General features: G+C 40.6%; 1 protein-coding gene across 2 annotated transcripts in view; it reads right to left on the bottom strand.

Annotated features, from left to right (window-relative positions):
• Positions 1-707: 707 nt before the first annotated feature.
• Positions 708-21,703, bottom strand: part of TESPA1 (thymocyte expressed, positive selection associated 1) — a 42,148-nt gene continuing 21,152 nt past the window's right edge. For both annotated transcript variants that reach the window (XM_008140936.3, XM_054718433.1), the window contains exons 4-11: positions 18,749-18,798; positions 18,361-18,414; positions 17,589-17,625; positions 17,240-17,338; positions 15,024-15,232; positions 12,365-13,170; positions 11,156-11,252; positions 708-1,266 (exon numbers count right to left, since the gene is read on the bottom strand). In XM_008140936.3, the coding sequence (XP_008139158.2) occupies positions 1,061-1,266; positions 11,156-11,252; positions 12,365-13,170; positions 15,024-15,232; positions 17,240-17,338; positions 17,589-17,625; positions 18,361-18,414; positions 18,749-18,798 (1,558 nt within the window). In that variant the 3' untranslated portion in view covers positions 708-1,060. The remainder of the gene's footprint in view (positions 1,267-11,155; positions 11,253-12,364; positions 13,171-15,023; positions 15,233-17,239; positions 17,339-17,588; positions 17,626-18,360; positions 18,415-18,748; positions 18,799-21,703) is intronic.

Raw genomic sequence — 21,703 nt, 5'->3', positions numbered from 1 at the left:
AAAATGCACAGCCGGTTGTTTCCACCTAGCTAGGTATCCGTGTTTCATTTATGCTCTCTCTTGATTGCAGGCAATAGTATCAGAATAAAATCAACCTGTCAGCTCACTGTATTTGGTGTGATTTTTCTTTTTCTTCAACACTCACCAAGGATATGATTGCCCTCAAATTCCTCTCTTCTGGTCTTCGCTGTTTTGCAACTTATTATGCAACCAAGTCATACATGACTGAAAGTGTGTGTGTGTGTGTGTGTGTGTGTAGAGAGAGTGAGAGAGAGAGAGAGAGAGAGAGAGAGAGAGAGAGAGAGAGAGACCTCTCCCACTCTACTAAAATGTTCTTGGGGGAGCAATGTATCTAAGATGTCTGCACCACATACTGCCTTACTGTAGAGCACTGTAGGTGCTCAGGCCCTGTTTGTTGAAAATGTTTTGTCAACGTTTTCCATCCAACAGAAACTATGACTGTTAGTTCTCCAAAAACATGGCAAGATTTTAAAATATTTTATTTGTATTGTTTTCTGCCAGCAGAAAATACTGTAATTTTTTTTTTTTTTTTTTGCAGTGGCCAAGAAGAGAGACTCTGAATTCCACTCATCTCTTTCTATGAAGATACAAAGTTTGGGGTAGAGGGAGAAGCTGATTTTAAGGGGGAGGCTGTAAGTGGATCTGCTCAGATGAGGCCTCAAGAAGAAAAACAGGACTCCGGTGTGTGGAAGACATTCTGGAGTTTAATGGAGAGCCCATAAGAATGAGTAGAGGCTCAGAGGGACTTCCACTGTGGGTTGCACCAAGGTTTCAGAGCCCGAAAGTGGGATTTTTCCTTCCTCACTTAGCTTGAGCCCTTTGAGAGCATTCCAGTAGCAACTGTTGTCTCAAACTTCATCATCCTTAAATCTTCTAACTGTCCTATGCAGTGTCAAACCAAACTTGGGAGAAAATTAAGTCTTTGTCCAGTTTACCACTGTCCATATGTATTCTAATACCTACATAGTAGAGAAATCTACACACAGAGGAATGAAGACACGCCTAAGGTCTTTCTCTCTGCGTTCAGTTTACGACAGCATCAGGACGTAGATTCCAAGTCTCTCAGTCTGGTCTCCTCCCCTGTGTGCCATGCTGCCTTCCTCCCACTGAGCTCAGGACTTTGTAAGGTCCGGGAGCAGGAGCTGGAGGTTGGAGGCAGTACCACCTCCTGCAAGAAGAGGTGGGAATTAGGCTCTTCTACGAAGCCACTGCTGTCAGAGCATGCACTGTGGTGGTGGAGAAAGCCTGCAATGCAAATGAAAAGGAAACACATCATGCATTTTTAAGACAATGTTGGGTATTGGTGCTAATAGAAACTTTCATACGCCACCTGTGGAAATGCTTCTCACTACTATAAGTAATATTTAAAATTATTATTAGCAGCAACAGTCATGTGACTGGCTTTCTGCTCTTCTCACCATGAAGTGAGATTTCTGGAATGTTCACCTCTTTTTATACTTATAAAAGTATACCTATATTTTATTTTTATTTTTTTATATACTAGTACTAGTGGCCTGGTGCACAAAATTTGAGCATGGAGGGGGGGTGTCCCTCAGCCTGGCCTGAACCCTCTCCAATCTGGGACCACTTGGGGGATGTCCATCTGCCGGTTTAGGCCCGATCCCCAGGGCTGGCTCCTAACTGCTCACCTGCCTGCCTGCCTGATTTCCCCTAACCACTCTGCCTGCTGGCCTGCTCACCCCCAAATGCCTCCCCCGACGGCCTGCTCGCCCCCAACTGGCCCCCCCTGCTGGCCTGCTTGCCCCCAACTGCCCCCCGCCCCGCCGGCCTGCTCACCCCCAACTGCCCTCCCCTTCTGGTCTGATTGCCCCTAACTGCCTCTGCCTCGGCCCCACCACCATGGCTTTGTCCAGAAGGATGTCCGGAAGGTCTCCCAGACTAATTAGCATATTACCCTTTTATTAGTATAGTTATTGCTGAGCATTGCTGTAGAAACTTACAAAACCATTGCCAACCCATGTTCTGCACCTTGTGCTGAGCCTCAACATTATTCACATATTCAACTGTTAATACATGTTTCTATTCATAAATATTTCTCATCCTTTCTCCATAGTGACAAATCAAATCTTTACTATCTTCCTGAAATTCCCTGCATCACACTTTCAGTGATGATCCTACAGGCAAAAGAGAGAAACCAAAGGCAGAACTTTCTGGGCTTCTTCCCCAAATGACCAATGTACCTGTATTCACACCTGTCCTTTTTCCTTTCTTCTATTCTCAGACAAAGTTCTGCACCTCTAGTTCATGACTAACCGACTCCCCACCCCAAAGTGCTTTGGATATTAACTCAATCTAATTCTCCAGTGACCTCAGGTCATCATTCTCCCTTCCCTCCTGAACCCTAGTCTCTCCCACCCTATTGATTCTCCCCCTTCAGCAAATATACATATTTAAACCTTCCCCATCCTAAAACAAAACAAAACAAAATAAACAACCAAACGCAAAAAACACTCGTTAGAGTCTCTTGATTCCTTTACTAACCTTGTTTACATAATTTCCTATTCACTTTCATTAATATTTTCACATAAATAAAAAATCTTATGCAGGTTCCTAATCATTATTTAGTTGCATTCTCATTCCTAATGGATATTTTATGGCATCTGAGGACCACACCCTCCTTCTTGAAGCCAGCTTCCTTTGGTTTCTATTTGAAACCTTCTTTTTCCAATCAATATGTCCACTCCTTTATGAACATCTTTTGTTCAATCTAGCCCTAAATGTTAATGTTCTTAAGGGTTTCTTTTTCATTTCAACTCCTGACTCTGCTTTCCCTATTATTTTCATGGCTTCACCTATTATAAGTAAGCATTGAATTCCAAAAAACTCTCTTCAAATTCAAATATCCAGCTGCCTTGGATCTGCCCTGACCCTTTGAACTTTGCCACCACTGGTATTTCAGAGGTACTGCAACACATCACATCCAAATCTGAACTCATCAAATTGTTCTAAACTTCAAAATGGGCAAACAAGGTTACCAGGTGTTCTTTTGGTACAAGGTTAGTCTTGAGAGTTTATTTACAGGGCTATTTTCTAGTTCTGCAGGAGCAGAGGTTACCTTGAAAATTTATGTTGAGTAAAGATTAAGTAATTTATTTCTAATGTGATCAGTATTGCCTGAGATTAGAGTTTATGGCATTGCTGGATATTAATCAGTTTTGTAGCTAACTGGCCGATCTATTAGGTTGTCTGTATATAACTAGATTCTCAAGTACTTTCTGGACCAGTTCAAATATATCATTTTAACCCTTATTAATCAATGAATAAAATCTTGTATTTGCGTGAGAGTCATTATTTTGCTTTTTGAAAATTAGACTTTAAAATATTTGCTTTCCAACTTGTTACTTCTACTGTATTCTGTTCTTAATAAAAGGACATTAATAGTCACTTAGTCACCCAAGGAAAACACCTGGAAATTTCTGTTTTTTTCTTTTCCTCACATCCCATCTCCTAGGTTTAGCCACTGTATATATTAAAAATCCCACTCTTCTCTCTCCCCCACCCCATACCCAGTACTCTCACCTTATTTCTGGTTATCATGTTTCTCCTCAGTCTTCTGTGGTAAACTCTTGAATGATTTCCCTTCCTCCACTGGCTCCCTATTCTGCCCATTTCTCATATCTCTGCTAGATCATTCTAAAATAAAAATCTAATCATATAATTCCTTTGTAAAACTTTTAAGTGGTTCTCTAGACTGAATAAAAATATTTAAAATAATAGAAAACTTTGTTTCACAATCTGCTTTCTATTAATGTTTCCTAGTCTTAATTTTTATCATCTCCCATATAATCCATTTCTCCCACTAGGCACAAGGTATAGTTTCTGAAGATGTGATTTTTCCATTCCTGTCTGCCTTTGCACATGTTATCTCTCTAACTGGGATGTCAATGTCCTGTTTCTTCTTCTACTTCCTCCCACTACCTTTACTCATCGGTCCAGATTCACCTGGAAATGTCATCCTCTGGGAAGTTCGCTTTTCTATGTCCCCATGTCATCTAATGAAGTGAAATCAAAGTAATTTTTTGATTGAACCAAGATGGCAGCAAAGTTAAACAACTAAGCTGCCGCCTTGCACAACAATTTCAAAAATACAACTAAAAAACAAAACGTCTACCACCCAGAACCATGGGAAAGCTGGCTGAGTGGTAGATTTACAACTAAGAAGAGAAGGGAGCGCAAACGCTGGAGAGCTGAGGTAAGGAGGCACGCGCTAAGTGGGCTGGCGGCAGGCAACTGGGCGCATGGCTTTTCTTCAAACCGAAGGGAGACAAACTCCCGATCACTCTGAACTCCAGTTTCTGGGGACACGCGGGGGACCCAGACGTCTACGGGGAGAAGCTGGACTCTCGGCCATCGGTCGGAGAGTGAGAGTGACTTTTTGCAGAGGTGCGCCCAGCAATCAGGGTTTGCTGCACTGGAGCGCGGGACACGGGGACTTGGAAATGTGGAAAGGCAGAGATGGCTGAAAGCAGCCATGGCCGTTGGCCACGCCCCAGCCTAGTGACACCCTGAGACCCCGCCCCGCACATTCTACAAACCCACCCAGGCTCCACACAGCGGCTTTTACATATAAATGGCCTGTTCTGTGGCAGCTCAACCAAATTAACTGCAGCTCCAGTCAGACTGCTCCAAAACCGCCCAAGCAAAGAGGAGAAAACTGTAGCTCTTGCTGTAGCTCCTGCTGGGAGGCTTCAGACCTGCACCCCATTGGAGATCCAGACACTAGGGTATCTAGTGGTTGGTGTGGATGACAACAGATTTCAACCACTCTCATAAGGGACACATTCAAGAGGCAGACTCAGTGAGCACCAAAGCCCTACTGTGTCTCCAGCACAGCAATTCTTCCATTATAGACACAGCAGGTCCTCACAGCCAATTGGCCTGGAGGTCAATTCCTCCCAGTGTACCTACAGCAATCAAGGCTTTTAACTACACCAAGACTTTCCACTCAGCCCACAAAGGGGTGTACCAAGAGCGACCACCTAGAGTGATTGGGGAAGCTGAGCTACCGGCCCCTATAGGTCACTGACCACACAAAGCCACTCCATCTACATAGGGAGGCAGCCAAAATGTGGAGACACCGAAGTATGTCACGAGTAGGAGAGATGGAGGAAAGCAAACTAATGGACGACACAGTGTTCAGAACCACATTTATAAGGTTACTCAAGAATCTTCTAAAAACCGCTGAGAAACTTGAAGAGACCTTCAAGGACCTTAATGAGAATACCAAAAAAATGGAAAAGGACCAGTCAGAAATTATGCATACACTGTCTGAAATAAAGAATATACAGACACTCAACTGTAGACCACCGTACCCGAAGAGTCAAACCAAAGATCTGGAATATGAGGAAGCAAACAACACCCAACCAGAGAGGCGGAAAGAAAGAAGAATCCAAAAGTGTGAGGATAGCGTAAGGAGCCTCTGGGATGGCTTTAAGCATAACAATATCCGAATTTTTGGGGTGCCAGAAGAAGAAAGAGAGCAAGATACTGAAAACCTATTTGAAGAAATAATGACAGAAAACTTCCCCCACCTGGTGAAAGAAATAGACTTACAAGTTCAGGAAGCACACAGAACCCCAAACAAGAGGAATCCAAAGAGGACCACACCAAGACACATCATAATTAAAATGCCAAGGGCAAAAGACAAAGAGAGAATCTTACAAGCAGCAAGAGAAAAACAGTTAGTTACCTACAAGGGAGCACCCATACGACTGTCAGCTGATTTCTCAACAGAAACTATGCAGGCCAGACGGGAATGGCAAGAAATATTCAAAGTGATGAATAGCAAGAACCTACAACCAAGACTACTCTACCCAGCAAAGTTATCATTCAGAATTGAAGGGCAGATAAAGAGCTTCACATATAAGAAAAAGCTAAAGGAGTTCATCACCACCAAACCAGTATTATATGAAATGCTGAAAGGTATTCTTTAAAAAGAGGAAAAAGAAGAAAAAGGTAAAGATAAAAATTATGAACAACAAATACATATCTATTAACAAGTGATCCTAAAAATCAAGTGAATTAAAAATCTGAGGAACAGAATAAACTGGTGAACATAATAGAATCAGAGGCATAGAATGGGAGTGGATTGATAATTCTCAGGGGGAAAGGGGTGTCTGTGTGGGGGATATGGGAAGAGACTGGACAAAAATCATACACCTATGGATAAGGACAATGGGGGGGGGAGGTAAGGGCAGAGAGGGGGTGGGAACCGGGTGGTGGGGAGATATGGGGGGGGGGGGAAGGAGAAACAATTGTAATAATCTGAACAATAAAGATTTATTTAAAAAATAAAAAAAACAAAAAAAAAACAACAAAGTAATTTTTTATTTTCCTGCCATGTCTTTCATGAAACTATGAGCTACAAGTATCATGTGAGTGTTCCTGCTTAATCTATATAATACTCTTCTGGCCAGTGAATTTATAAGAACACAAGCAAAACCAATGGTGGCAAAGCTCAAAGAGACAGGGCAGATCCAAGCACAGGAAGTGAGGTTTGTTCTGACCCACAACCACAATCCAAACTCCTGTGTACTCAGGGCAGTGTGCCTTCATGAAAAGAGCATTGATTTGGGAGTCAGGAGTCCTGAATTCTAGTACTGATTCTGATATTAACAAAGTTACATGATCTTACTAAGTCGTTTTCTTCTCAAATAGTCTCTGTAATTCTAAGACATACATGAGATAATATCTCTGAAAGTGCTATATACTCACTAGAAGGTACTTTCTACCTCAAGGGCTGGGTAAGACAGTATGGATGGAGCTGGGGCCTCTGCTCTGCACACCTGCAGGAGTAATGCTTACATTGCAGTCCATGTGAATGCTGACCTGAAGTTGCGTGGCTCGACAGCCCTGGATGTAGCCTTGGTAAACCATTGAAACATTTGAAATGAATGACTCAGAAAATGAGCATTATGCAATGCAGAGGCAGCATCCTTCTGCCTTCCACAGCTCTAAAGAAGAATGGGGCCGTACAGATAAAGGGAAAGCCAATGCAGAGAAAAGAAGACACACAGAGGTGAAATGGCAAATACATATAAAAATAAGCTTAATTTTCCCTGTTGTGAAAGAGGCTTCTTCTTCTCCCACATTTGTTCTTAAAGTGTGTTGCTTTAGAAAATTTGTAAACTCTTTGTCTCTTTGAAATGTCTGTAAATCTTTTTAAAAGGCTAACTAAACCTCTTGCCACCTTTACAAGCCAGAAATATCTTTCTCAAAGGAAGCCATTGCTTTGAAATGTAATCATCAAGGACCATAGCATCCTTACCTTCCAGTCTTCATGAGAGGGTAGGAGTCTAACTTAGGAACTTGGTTACAACTCACAAAACTATCTTCTACCTTAAAGATAGGAGAACTTTTATTATTCCTTTGGATAAAGGCAATTAGCTAACACAGTTGGCCACCTCTGTTACCAGGTAAATGCCAGATGAACTATGTATGACAGATGGTGCTGTTGAGTCTTCTGATTTGAACACTAGTTATGGTTTATTTTGACATGTGTATAATGGGTTGTATTTGTTTGGCTATTTGACAGATTAGATTTCTTTCTGTCTTTATAACCTCGTTTGTGGATTGCCTGCGATGAACATCATATTCTGGTTTAATGTTTATTTAAAAATAAAACTGTTTTCTTTCTCTTATACCTTTTGGAGAGGTTTTATGGGGTTGAAGAAGATTTTATCTTTAATTATATTTCCCCAATGGGCACAAAACAATCTTGGTAAGAATTATAATTGAGCCAGAAAAATAATTGTCACATTCTCACAATATTCTCTCTCCTTCCCCTCTCCCTTTTCCCATCTCTCCTTGTACTTCATATCTAATAGTTCCTCTCCAGAATTTATTTTGGCATAAAAATAACTGTCCAGTGTCATCATCTATAAAGTGGAAACAATAAAAAAAATCACATCATAGGATTAAACAATTTGATTCTCATAAAGTGATAAAGATAGTAGTGTTTGACATATAGTGAGCCATATATCCTATATAATAAAAGCCTAATATGCAAATTGACCGAACAGGGAACCACTGGTCACTATTATGCACACTGACCACCAGGGAGCAGATGCTCAACGCAGGAGCTGCCCCCAGCCCACAGGCCCCAGGGTGGTAAGATTTTGGGTGGTAAGCTCTATAGAGCCAGATTTGAACCATTATTTGCCTCTTTAAGTGAGTGTCTTTGTGCAATGAGGACTACAGACTGGACACAGTGGCTGGTTGGGTGCTGCTACCACTTCCTACTCATGCTCACACCCCTCCCATGACTGATAATCAGTAGTAGTTAATTTCTGGGACTTGATACAGAGATCCTGAGTGATAATTCATCTCTTGGAAATAATTACAGATTCTGGAAGAGGCAGAGTGGGGTTGTTTTTCAGTAGATCCAGGACTGTGCCACCTATCTCTGCCTTTAATGGTGGTAAGTGAATTTCCCCCTTCCATATTTCTCACACAGTCTTTAATGTTGGCAGTACCGAGCTGTTTTCATGGCTATCTTCCCCTTCCTATGATCTCTTAAGGGATGATTGAGGGAGATACTTCATAGCTTTGTGAAAAGACGATTAAGAAAACTCACAGAGAATTGGAAAGATTTGAGAACCACTGTGATCCCCGTCTCAGCCAAAGACTGTGTCAGTGAAGAGATTTTTCATTCTTCTGGAGAGGCATAAAAGGGAAATCTACAAAAATCACTTCCTCGTTTATCTGAGAGACTAAGTGCATTTAATGTCTAAAGTTGCACTGTTTTATTGAATCTGATAAACCATCATTTGTAAGATTTATAATTATTTTATATTCCACTAAGGTGGCAAAAAAATTAGACAATTAAATTGGCTGACAGTGGCAATTATTAAGACCCATTCCACTTGAGAGATTAAAATGTGGAAAAGGTACGCCTTAGAATAAGTGAAATACAGCATTTCTAACTGCAATCTCTCTTGCTGTAATGAAATTGCATCACCATGGCAGATAATGGAATCTAGTAACTTATTTGAAATGTGTAACTCCTAGAAATACTTCCTCTCTGGCATAACTATATAGATCTTGCACGTGGCCTGCTTTGCTGGACATCTTGGTATTTTCTTGTGCAAGGCTGACATCTGCTGGATAAATGGCACTTGAGCCAAGCTCTGAACAGTGGTCCCCTCCTATCTGCGGTTTCAGTTACCCCTGGTTAATAGTGGCCTGAAAATATTAAATGAAAAATCCCAGAAATAAACAGTTCAGAAATTTTAAATTCTACGCTATTCTGAATAGTGTGATGAAATCTCTCACTGTCCTGCTCCATCCCACTCGGGACACGAAACATCCCTTTGTTCAAAGTCTCCACACTTTAAACGTTCCCTGCCTATTAGTCACTTAGTAACCATCTCAGTTATCACATTAGCTGTCAAGGTATCACAGGGCTTGTCTTCAAGCCATTCTTATTTTACTTAATAATGCGACATTCCCATAACTGTTATTACAGTATATTGTAGCAATTGTTCCATTTTATTATTAGTTATTGTTAACCTCTTACTGTGCCTAATTTATAAATTAAACTTTATCATAGGTATATATTATCAGAAAAACATAGTACATATAGCATTCAGTACTACCTATGGTTTCAGGCATCCACTGGGGGTCTTGGAACATATCCCTCATGGATAAGGGGGGATTACTGTGTGTGTGTGTGTGTGTGTGTGTGTGTGTGTGTGTGTGTGTGTGTTATTCTCCTATTTCATAGAACAAAACTAAACTGATTTCTGAAAGAACAAATATGAGGTATGTCATTTGACTCCAGGTCTTAAATTTTTTCAACTGTATATAACATATTGCTGCCTTCTGATATTTACCTCTTTTGTGAGTCACTAATCTGTATACCTGGAGATGAAGGTAATGGGTAAGAGAGACAGAAGAGCCATTAGGGCTCTAAGCCACAGATTATTAGAATTAAAAGAGAATTGTAGAGATCTTTGTGATTATAAACTAATAACACTGAAATTTTGGAGTTTTAACAAAAAAAGGTATTGTGCTAGGAAGTGCAGTAAATAGTTCTAAGATATGCACAATGAAGGGAACTCTAAGCCTGATGAATCTTTATTCATTTACTTAATTCAAGGAAGGTTTCAATTCCTACTATCTTGGAATAGTCATTATCCCCAATGCCATCTTCTCTGTGGTTCTGAGATATAGGTAGTAAAAACTATAGGAGATTAAGTTTCACTTAGTTTAAATAATAAATCTTTTGCCCAAATGCTCAAATGTATAGGGGATGCCTCTGAAAGAATTAACAATCAAAACTCACATCACGAGGAAAGACATTTTAGTGGCAATAACAACGTATGTGAGATTCGACATCAGACCCTTGCTGTAGAAAGGAACTCAGAGCCTAAATGAACAAAGCTGTGAGATACACTGAGGAGTCTTCCCTAAGTCCTATGATGTGGGCTGATTAAGAAGGAGCTAAAAAAGTAGGTGCTGGCATGTAAATCTCCATGATCGTTCCTTACCTGTTACAGAACTTCTACAATGTTTTTCAAACTCCAATGTGCAAAAGAATCACTAAGGATCTTGATATAATGGTGATTCATCAGGTAGGGGCTGGGATTCCAAATTTCTAACAAAATTCCAAGTGATGTTAATGCTGCTGGCCTGCAGACTACATTTTTAATATTAAGGTTATATAGGATTTCCCCCAGAACAGCAGTTCTCAGACTGCGGTCGCCAGACCAGCAGAATCAGCATTACCTGGGAACTTGTTAGAAATGCATATTTTCAGGCCTTGTCTAGACCTATTTAATCAGAAACTCTGAGAACTGGGGCCCAGCCATCTGTATTTTAACAAATCCTCTGGATGATTCTAATGCTAATGTCTGAGAATCACGGATCTAGAGAAGTATTTATCTATCCATAATAAAATTGCCCTAGGAGCTTAAAAACAAAATATCAGCCACTGGTTTCCATGCCATCCCAATTAAATCGGGATTTCAGGATGTGGGACTCGTCATTGTGAATATTAAAAAAATATTTCCATGTGATTATGATATGCAGCCAGGTTGGAGAATAGAGAGAGAGAGAGAGACAGAGAGAGAGAGAGAGAGAGAGAGAGAGAGAGAGAGAGAGAGAGACTTACTTCTTGAGTCTTTGCCAACAAAATGATGGTAGAGGTGAGGGGGTGTGTGTCTGCTGGCCCAGTGTGTCTCCTCATCGTCCTCACTGTTGCTTTGCACCTGTAACCAAGATCACAGCAGAGCTAGTCAGAGCCACTGATGGGGAAAGGTGCAGGATGTTAGGCAGCTGTAGGGGAAGGAGGCTGAGTGTGCTTGAGAGACTTGGTCTCTTCTCCTTTGGCAGAGCCTGGTAGTGAGGAAGGCAGGAGCTGAGGTTGCGCTCTACATTCAGTGAGAGGTGACATATATGCAAATGATATTTTGAATCATCACAGCTTCTCATTGTAACAAAGACTTGAGAGCTTTTCCAAGAAATCCTTGTATTGGTGGCACAACTATAGACCTAGGCAAGATGAGTCCTGAGTTTTTAAGAGTCCATAGAGTAAAGAGTTGGCGGACCTAGGGGATGTGCTCATCTGGATCCTACACTATCCCTTCTAGACCATACATCAGTTACCCAGAATCTCAAATATACTGTTCAAATGGCCCAAGCCTGCTTCAGTGAACTGCACTGGTTTTGCCTGGTGTCTGTCCTCTCAAGAGCCATCTTCTCTGTTAGTATATATACTCCTGAGTCTGAGGGATGGCCAACGGATGGCTATTTGTGGGGATAGGAGGTGTGAGGCACTTGGATTTGCAGGCTGGGATGTTCACATACTTGTGTATGAAATCCCTGATGGTTCAGGACAGATCTTGGCACGGGAGGAGAAGAGGACAGGCCAGAGGCTGGAGTGTGGCTCTGCCCACACTGCCATGTGCTAATACAGAAGTCCTAAGAGTCTGAGAATTCTAGATTTGAACCTGGACTTCCAGGTCTTTATGATTACATATTTGTAAAGGTAGAAGAGAAAATATTTTATTTAATAGTGTTTAGCTTAGTGTATAACTGACCTCTGCTCTTGTGTGGATCCCACAAGAGTGCTTGATGAGAAACTTCAGGAAGCTCAGATAAGATGAGGAATGAGAAAAGCAGTTCTGGAAATCTGAATACTCGTAAGAAACTGGGCCTATTTCTTTTTCTCCTTCTATATTAACTCATTCCCAAAGGTCTCGGAGTGTAATTCAAGAATTGGTATATCTGATAAGGACAGGGAGCCTGGATTTCATTTACCTAAGGACAAGAATTCAGAGCCTTTCTCTGCTAGGCTCTTCCTCATCTCCAATCTACTCACCTCCTCCAAGTCAAAAGTGTCCTGCAGCTGATGGGTTAGAGATCGGCGCAGTTCTGGTCTCTCTTGGCTCTGCTTCCATTTCTGTCGGACGATGGACAGATCCAATGAGTTAACCTTCCTGACGGTGGGATTCTTCTGAAACAGGCTCTTCCTTGCTCTGCTCTTCCTTTTCCAGAAAGTCTCATCCTTGACCAAGTGGACTTCTTTATTGGTGGCCTGTAGACCCCACAACTCTCTCTTTACCTGTGCAGGGTCTGTGCTCCACTGTAGATTTGCTCTGGGCAGAGAATGTGTGCAACAGGGTATCTTGGGGTTAGAATGCAGAGTTTGCAATGGTTCGCACACTGTGGACATGACCTGCTGTGTTTCCTCTTTAGGGCAGAGGACACATGAACAAGAAGTAGGCAGCATTGTACCCCTGATCGGGGGCACAGGACCTTCCTGTGAGCCTGGTCCAAACTCAGGGTCTTGCTGAAGAATTAGCTTCTCTCCTCTCACTCTGTCCATCACTTCCCACACCACTTGGTCCAAACTGTTCCTTTTGGAGGTATTGTGGGGTGGTGATAACTGAACGCGGGGGCATGTATATAGGCACATTTTGGAGATGGCTTTCCGGAGGCGATCTCTGGGTGAGTGAGGTTCAGGTTCTGGGGCCAGAATCTTGATGGATGGCACATCAGTTGGGTTGCAATTCCAGAACATGTGGGATGGTGTGAACTTTTGGACAGGTGTCTTAGACACATAGGAGTAGAGACAGAAGAAGGCATCAGCAGTGACAGCCAGTGTTTGCACCTGTTTAAATCTGCCTGGGTACAAGGGTTGAAAACAGTGAGTCTGGGAGGCTATCAGCAAATTATTTCTTGAATTTCTCCCTTCAATAGCCTTCCTAAACTTAAAATCCAGAAAGAAGGTATCAATTTCTCCTCTAGCATTTCTTCTATTTAGATTTTTGACACTCAAATTCCCCTTTCTTGACTTTCTTGATTTTTCTTTAATTTTCATTGAATTTATTGGGGTGACAATGGTTAATAAAATTACAAAGGTTTTAAGTATACAATTCTATAATACATCATCTGTATATTGTATTATGTGTTCACCACCCAAGTCAAGTGTCCTTCCACTTTCCTGATTTCTTGACTTCCCACACCAAGTAACTATTTTACTTTAGTCCAAAAATTAATTCTATATGGTATGAGAAACATTTCTATATCTTGAGTTAGCATATCTTTTTGTTGTCAGTATTTTCTAAACAATGACCTCTAGCACTGTTTGCTTTAGAAACAAAAAATAATGTTACAAAATCAACATTATTATTATTTTTTTAGTAATAAAACTTTAGGGTTATAGAAGGCAACAAATTTGAGAGATAGCAATGACTAGGCAATGAACTGGAGTAGAGAAATTTAGATGAACTCTATCATTTCTATTAGACCTTTGCTTTTCAAAGTGTGGCCAGTAGTCCAAGCATCATCATTGCTTGGTAACTTGTTATAAATACAGAATCTGACTGCATCCCATACATTTTAACAATATCCTCTGGTAATTCACGTACACATCCATGTTTGAAAGCACTGTGATAAACCATAAAGCCATTAAATTGTAACCTTCTTGAAGGCAAGAGTCATGTTCCTCTTGTCTAGCTATTGCTATTCCAGAATTTAACACATAATTATGTACCTGGTACATACAACAAATTCAATAAACTATCCTCAAAAGAGTGTGACGAAGAATCCTCTAAGGCAGTGGTTCTCAACCTTGCTAATGCCGCGACCCTTTAATACAGTTCCTCATGTTGTGGTGACCCCCAACCATAAAATTATTTTCGTTGCTACTTCATAAATGTAATTTTGCTACTGTTATGAATAGTAATATAAATATCTGTGTTTTCCAATGGTCTTAGGCGACCCTGCTAGCGGTTCTCAACCTGTGGGTCATGACCCACAGGTTGAGAACCACTGCTGTAGAGCCTAAGACCATTGGAAAACACAGATATTTACATTACGATTCATAACAGTGGCAAAATTACAGTTATGAAGTAGCAACAGAAATAATTTTATGGTTGGGGGTCACCACAACATGAGGAACTGTATTAAAGGGTCGCGGCATAAGAAAGGTTGAGAACCACTGCGTGTGAAAATACTCCCACTCGAAATTCTTGTTTCAGTCGCTCAGGAATCTAGTTTTACTAAACTTCTAAGTTGAATCTGATACAAAGAATCTGAAACAACACTGTCAGAAACACCATCTTGTTTTTGGAGTAGCAGAATATAATTTGAAATATACTCTAACATATAGAATTAAATAGAATCTTTTATACCTCATCACGGTAGAAAAGCCCTCTCATACCTTTCCTTAGTATGAAATCAGTACTAGTATAACTTAAATTATTGTTTCCCTAGATGTGGTCTAAGGATTGCATAAGAATCATCTGTGTGCTTCTTTAAAATAAATATCCCCGAGCCTTTCTTTCTCTGGAGGAAAAACCTATGAGAAGAAGATGTCAATGTTATCCATCTTCACTGAAGACAATATAAGGGGAAATAGACACAAGAGACAAAGGACCAAATGAAGCTAATCGAGAGAAGGCAGGATTTGGATCCATTGATCCCTGTCTGAAGGTTTATGAAAAAGTGGAGCATGGATCTGTGGGAACACTCACTGGCCAGCATGAGGCATGGGTCCTCCATCTCAATCCTCTGCACCTGGGCCTTCAGGAAGAGCTGGAAATCAATGCCTCTGGCCTGGGAGGGGTTGGTGAAAAATCGGGCAGGGATCCGAGAAGTGTCTTTGTGGTCCTCCTGACCAAAGCCCAGACTGAAGAGGACATCTTCTGCGTCTTCTTGCACCTTATCCAGAATCTCAGAGATGCTGAAAAAGGGAATTTGGGTATGTAGGGGCAATTTTGAGGCACAGGGTAATCCAAGTATCTGACTTTGAGAAAAACTTTTATTTCTCTGAACGTAAATTTTCTGTCTGAAACATGGGAACTACAATACAGCTCTGGTTTAAAAATTGAATGAAATTCTATCATAGGACTTTGAATAACTGATTACAGGTGAATGAAAATATACTATGAGAGGATCTGAACAATCTAAGTAAGTACAGATACAAAGAAATCTGTGGTTGTGTTATTAACCAGTCAGTTCCCACTTGCACCTACGTACTATGACATAGCTGGCTTTTGCCAAGTGCTTTGCAACTTGCCACCCAGTTTACCCTTAGTGGTTGTGTGGGACAATTAGAGAATGTGTGTGTAGGGAACATAATACTCATTTTATTCTCACTCTGAGAGTAAAAAATTTTCAATACGATAGGTCCTCACTGAATGCCATTGATAGGTTTTGTGACTAAGCAAAACAACATATAGTGAAATCATATTTACCATAGGCTAATTGTTAAAAACAACTGTTAAGTTCCTATGTCATCTCATCAATGTTGTAACAAAACAGCATTGAACAAAACAACTTTATTTGAGGACCCACTGTGTAGGAATGTTCAAAACCTGATTTTGAGAGGTAGACCCCTTTGTAGCTCCATTTTCAGTGCAGAAGCCCTGCATTACAGAAGATCAAGTATTCTCTCTTCATGACATCAAAATGTATCTGCATTCAAATCTGTGTTCCACCAGGCTGGGTGACACAGAGCTCAATAACTATGCATCCCAAACAACAATGGGGATGATTGAGACTTTGAATAAACATTTTCACTCTTTTTAGAAAATATGTTGAACTTTTGATTCAAATAGGTAGCATCTTATTTAATTAACAGCTGGATAATTGGGATCCCTGGCTCTACTATTATGTTTGTTACCTAAGTGCTGATTTTATTTCCATGGTCCCAAGTTTTTTTTTATCTGAATTGTGGGCCTAAGTCTGAGTATTGGTTCTTAACCAAGGCTGCATATTAGAATCACTTTCAGGGGGCTTTAAAATATGAAGATGTCTGAGTCTTATATCAAGAGATGCTGATTTAATTGAATTGGAGTGTGGCCAGGGCTAGGGCTCTGTAAGGACAAGTCACTAAACATAGTTATATGGCTAATAAGTCTCAGAACCAGATCTCAAATTCACACTTTGACTGGAGCCCAGCAGGTATGGCTTAGCGGTTGAGCATCACCCATGAACCAGGAGGTCATGGTTTGATTCCCAGTCAGAGCACATGCCTGGGTTTAGGCTCAATCCTCAGTAGGTGGCGTGCAGGAGGCAGCTGACCCATGATTCTCTCTCATCATTGATGTTTCTATCTCTCTCTTCTCTCCCTTCCTCTCCCTGAAATTAATTTTAAAAAACATAAACCAAAACAAAAACTTTGACTTGAAATTCCCACTTTTAATTATACCTCACTAGTTTTCATCACTTTCCACCATGTTCTAAAGGTATTTGCATGTTATTTTGTTCACTCTATTGGATTGCTGAATTATGGGGACAAGCTCTTTGTCTTCTTCATCTTTTAAAATTTCATACAGTCATTGTCTGGCTTGCATTAGGGGATATAAATCTGCCTGAATGAATCAATATATTATTGCTTTATTCAATCAATAAATCAGTCAGTTAATCAATACATTTATTGATTATTTATTGAACACTCAGTAATACTAAGTCCAGGAACTGTGATGGTACCAGTATTACACCTCCTGTGGTATAAAGTGCAATGGAAAGACACCTGTTATTTCACACATATCATCCAACTCTGAGCAGTAGATTCCTCTGCATTCCTCACTATTCTTGGAGCAAATATGGTCAAACTTCTCAAGTATTTGACTGCATAAAAGCTCCAGAGAGATATGCCAGAAAAAATTGGCAATGGTTCTCAGTTCCATTCTCTTCTGCTTCTTGTTTCCCCCATCCTTCTACTCCTGTCAAACTTGGTACCTACCTTGAACTAGTCTTGTTGGTCCCACCAGTCATGCTGCTGGAAGCCAAACTGCAGCCAAGATCTAGTAGCTGGCAGGGCCGGGCTGTCTCCAGGAAATTCCTGCAGGGATCAGAGATGACATCATACTAATCTTGTAAGCAGTTTGTACCATGGCTGCAAGACACCCCTGCTGGGCATAGTCACTCCCTGCTGGGTTCCCTTGAACCATGTACTGTGAAAATTCAGTCTATGACTTCATTCCTGATTGGGAAATTTCACTCTATTGTAAATTTTTAGCTCTTTGTTTTTAATTTTTTTTTGACTATGACACTTACCCCTATTCAGTAGCTCTGGCTGACCTTATACTTACCTGGAGAAGAGTTTGCCATTAGCGGCCATCAGTGTGGCTGGGCAAGGAACAGAAAGGCAAAGAGAAAGTTAGAAGGAAAAATAAAAATCACTGAATCTGCTCCTCTGAACTTAAAACTTAGTCCCCTTCTGTTCATCTCTGCCACTACCCCATTAATTCCACTCTTTACGGGTTTATCTAAAGACTATCAAACACAGGCCTGGAAGGTGGACTAATATGGCAGAGAAAAATTGGCCCTGAGCCTCTGAATCATGACTGGTTTCTAGACGAGAGTTTCTCTGTCCCATAAACATAGAATCATTCAGCTCTCCAGGCTAGACTTTCTATCACACCATATGAGTCTCTTCAGATCCCTGGAGACAGTAGTAGGTTGCTATACCTCCATCTTTTATTCAAGCCCTTATCTTCCTGCAATGCAGTCTCTCTCACACCCAGTACTGAGGCAGCATTGGGTTTCCTACACAGAGAACCATTTCAAAGATGTCTGGGCAGCCAATGTTATCATGATTTTATGTGTTGTCTTTCCAGGGTCCAAAGGAAAGCTCCAATGGTGGACCACTAGACAGCCTAATAGGTTGGTGCAGAAGTATTTTTGGGCATATGATGCTTTCTGAGTTTCACATTAGATGCTATTGAGATTGTTCTTTCCCTATGGATAAGATGCTAGGAATGGGCTGCTTCGTTCTGCAGTTATTCCCTTCCATCATATCCTTAATTAATCCAATGTATAGTCTCTTATTCAATCTCAACCCCAGAGAGCTGTGCTACTTACCCTCTGCTCCAAGCGTCAAGTCATCTTCAAAGCTGGTTCCCTGGCTGGAGCACCCTGTCAAATAATAAGGCAAAGGTCACAGAAAATCAGGCTTAGACATCCCCACACCTATCCCACCCCACAGTCACATCAGATATCTACATGTTTGCAAAACAACCCCAAGCTGTACATACATATACAACCTCAAAAATGACATTCATATTTTGACTCAGAAAGAATCACATAGACTTCATCTATAATTAACCTGTCCCCTACATCACACTCATATACACAATTCTCTGCCAAATAGTAATTGCACGGAGGTGTACACTCAGACACATAAACACATACAGCCATATCACTATCAAGGTAGAAGAACAATAGAAGAAAGAACAGAGTCTTAACTCACCATTGTAGATCGACTGTCCGGCTTCCTCAAAAAACCCTTCTTCAGAGTAGCTAAAAACCAAAAATAATTTTATAGGTTAAAATCACTACATTTTGCATTCAGATACGTGCCACAGATTCACATAATTTTCCGATGAGAGTCAGTAGAATTTAAATTGATTTTATGTTGAAGAAAACAAGACAGAGTGGTTATTTGACAAATTCATGGAGGTGGTCAGGAGAAGCTGGAACTGCAGTGCTGCCACTGTATTGACAACATTGTCTAAAGTTAGCTTAGCAACAATTCCCCAGGTAAGTTCCCAGGTAAGGAATATAGAAGCAAAACTGGATAAATACATTTATAGAAGCAGGGACTTGGATGCATAATTTCCACATCACAAAGCAAATATAGATATTTAAAAAAAACTTTTAGGAGGTCATCTTATCTACCCACACCCCCTTTCTTCTCTCTGAGTCATATTCTTGCAGAATATCATGTTTTTCAGGAAGCAGCAGAAACCGCCTCTTGGTTAGAGATTATATTTTTACATTTTGAGATATGAGCTTATCAAACATTTACCATCTGCAGAAGAAAAACAGATGGAAATCAGCATAAATGTTAGTGAGAAACAACTCAGTTTTATAAACAAGGAAGAAATTCTCTGTCTAAAACAGGTGAGTGAAGTAGCCTGTGAAAAAACTTTGAACTGGCACCAGAGTACCTGGATTCCAGTCCTGGCTCCTTGATACTGTTATGTTTTCAAACATTACACAGAGGATTGGATGCCTAGATATTATTATTTTCTAAGCCCACTTCAAGCAGTGATGTGTTGTGAGTTTTATAGAGTTTGCTTTTCTGGGAGTTTTAAAATGGAAGTTGCACATGATGCTTTGAATGTAATCTCATATGGAGGCTGGAGCAGAGAAGGCCTGCTAAAGTGAGTTATCAGGAAGATGAACTGGAGTGCATCTGTTCCATTGGAGTGGTCTTAGCTGAGGCTTCTCCTTGATCAGTTTTCAGCGATCCAAAGAAATCTAAAGCTATTGAAGCATCACTTCATGAAATGCTTAATAATGGCAATGGGTATACTAATTGAACATCTGTAGATTAGTTGTGTTTAAAATTTTATAAAATAAATCATTATGTATATTTATAGACTTCTTTTACTGGTACTTTGCTTTCAATAGTGAAAAAAATCAACCCTGTTTTCCAAATTCTGTACTTTTATATGTTCCTATGAAAAAAACAGTTCTTCAAGATATGATATAGAATGATATTCCAAAGCTAATTGAGAATAGGTACCTCTAATACTATAACTTGAACTATAAATATATACTTTCCTTTCTAATATGTAATATTATACATAAACCATTATTTTATTACACATATAACATTATTACATATATATATTATATATTTGTTATTGTTAATCCTCATCCGAAGATATTTTTTCCACTGATTTTTTTTTTTTTTAGAGAGAGTGAAAGGGAGGAGGACAGATACAGAGAGAAAAACATTGATGTGAGAGAGACACATTGATTGGTTGCCTCACACATGCTCTCTGACCAGGACTGGGGATCCAGCCTGCAACTGAAGTATATTTCCTTGACAGGAATCAAGTCCATGACCCTTCAGTCCACAGGCCAACACTCTAACCACTAAGTAACACTGGCTAGGGCTACATAAATATATTTTAATATAATATTAAAATATGTTGTATATGTAATATTACAAATATTAGTATAAATAAATATTTACAATTACTACTAAAACACTATGATAAGTAGTATAGGAGGTTCCAAAATGGTGGCAGATTAAGTGGAAGCTATACTGACACTTTCCCAGGACCAAATTGCAATTATACACATTTATTAAACATTTCATGAAGTGATGCTTCCAATAGCCTGAGATTTCTTTGGATCGCTGGAATTTCCAGGACCAAACTGGAATTATAACTAAAATATAGAAAAACCATTCTGAATAATCAACTGAAGACCAGCTGGTGAGAACCCAGATAACCAAGGACGGGAAGTGGAGACCACATATAGACTGGTAAGAAGTGTGGAGGTGCAAGAGGGCTGGCCAGGCTCCCACAGACAGCAGCTGAAGTACCAGAGGGATAGCTCAGCTGTGGGGTGTTCTCACGGAGATCTCTGGGGTCTAAACTCCAAGGGGGTTCCTCAGCCCAGTGCACCAGAACTGAGAAAGATACCCACATAACATCTGGTTGTGAAAAGGAGAGGGTTTGCTATCTGCCAGCCAGAGACAGCTGGAAATGCAGACACACTATTAAAGGGCCAATGCACAAAATTTTGTGTGCAGCCACTCATCTTGGGCTCTGGCAGAGGGAGGGCAGAGTGGACTAGAACTGTGTGAGGAGAATCCAGGGCTGGGGGGTCTGGGGTTAGAGCTCAGAAGGCAGCCACCCCAGCTTTCTGTGCTGTGTCATTTCACCATACTGCAGAGGACATATTTCTCAAACTAAGCTTTACCAGCCAGGAAGATTTTGGAGCAATTGACCTATCCTGTTGGTAAACCTTTCACCCCACCCTGTGGAGTCTATGCCTGGCTGTATTCTATAGTCTGAGGCACATTAAAACTGAAAAAAAAAAGACAAAAACAATCAGACTTCAGGAAGAGGCAGTCTGGAGGCTTTGAGTCTTTGCCTGACCTCTTTCTGGATCTGGGGCTAGGAAAGGCAGACCTTGGTGCACATCTTGGTCCATTCCAAGGTACCCAGCCCTAGCAGAGGGAGCCACAAGCTGTGGATTGCTGATAGCTCCAAATAGTACTCAGGGCCAGTCACAAACAGTGTCTGGCCTCTGGCAAGAACCCAAATAGGCTCAGTTCTGCAAGTCACAAACCGTGTCTGGCCTCTAGCAAGAAGAACCCAAACAGTCCCAGTCATAAACAGTGTCTGATATTGTCCTACACTAAAGTCTCAGAGTCATAGCAGATCTGCCTAATACACAGACA

The sequence above is a fragment of the Eptesicus fuscus genome, chromosome 7 (genome assembly GCF_027574615.1).
Source record: "Eptesicus fuscus isolate TK198812 chromosome 7, DD_ASM_mEF_20220401, whole genome shotgun sequence".
Taxonomy (NCBI): Eukaryota; Metazoa; Chordata; class Mammalia; order Chiroptera; family Vespertilionidae; genus Eptesicus; species Eptesicus fuscus.
This window is presented reverse-complemented; position numbering and strand designations above follow the sequence as displayed.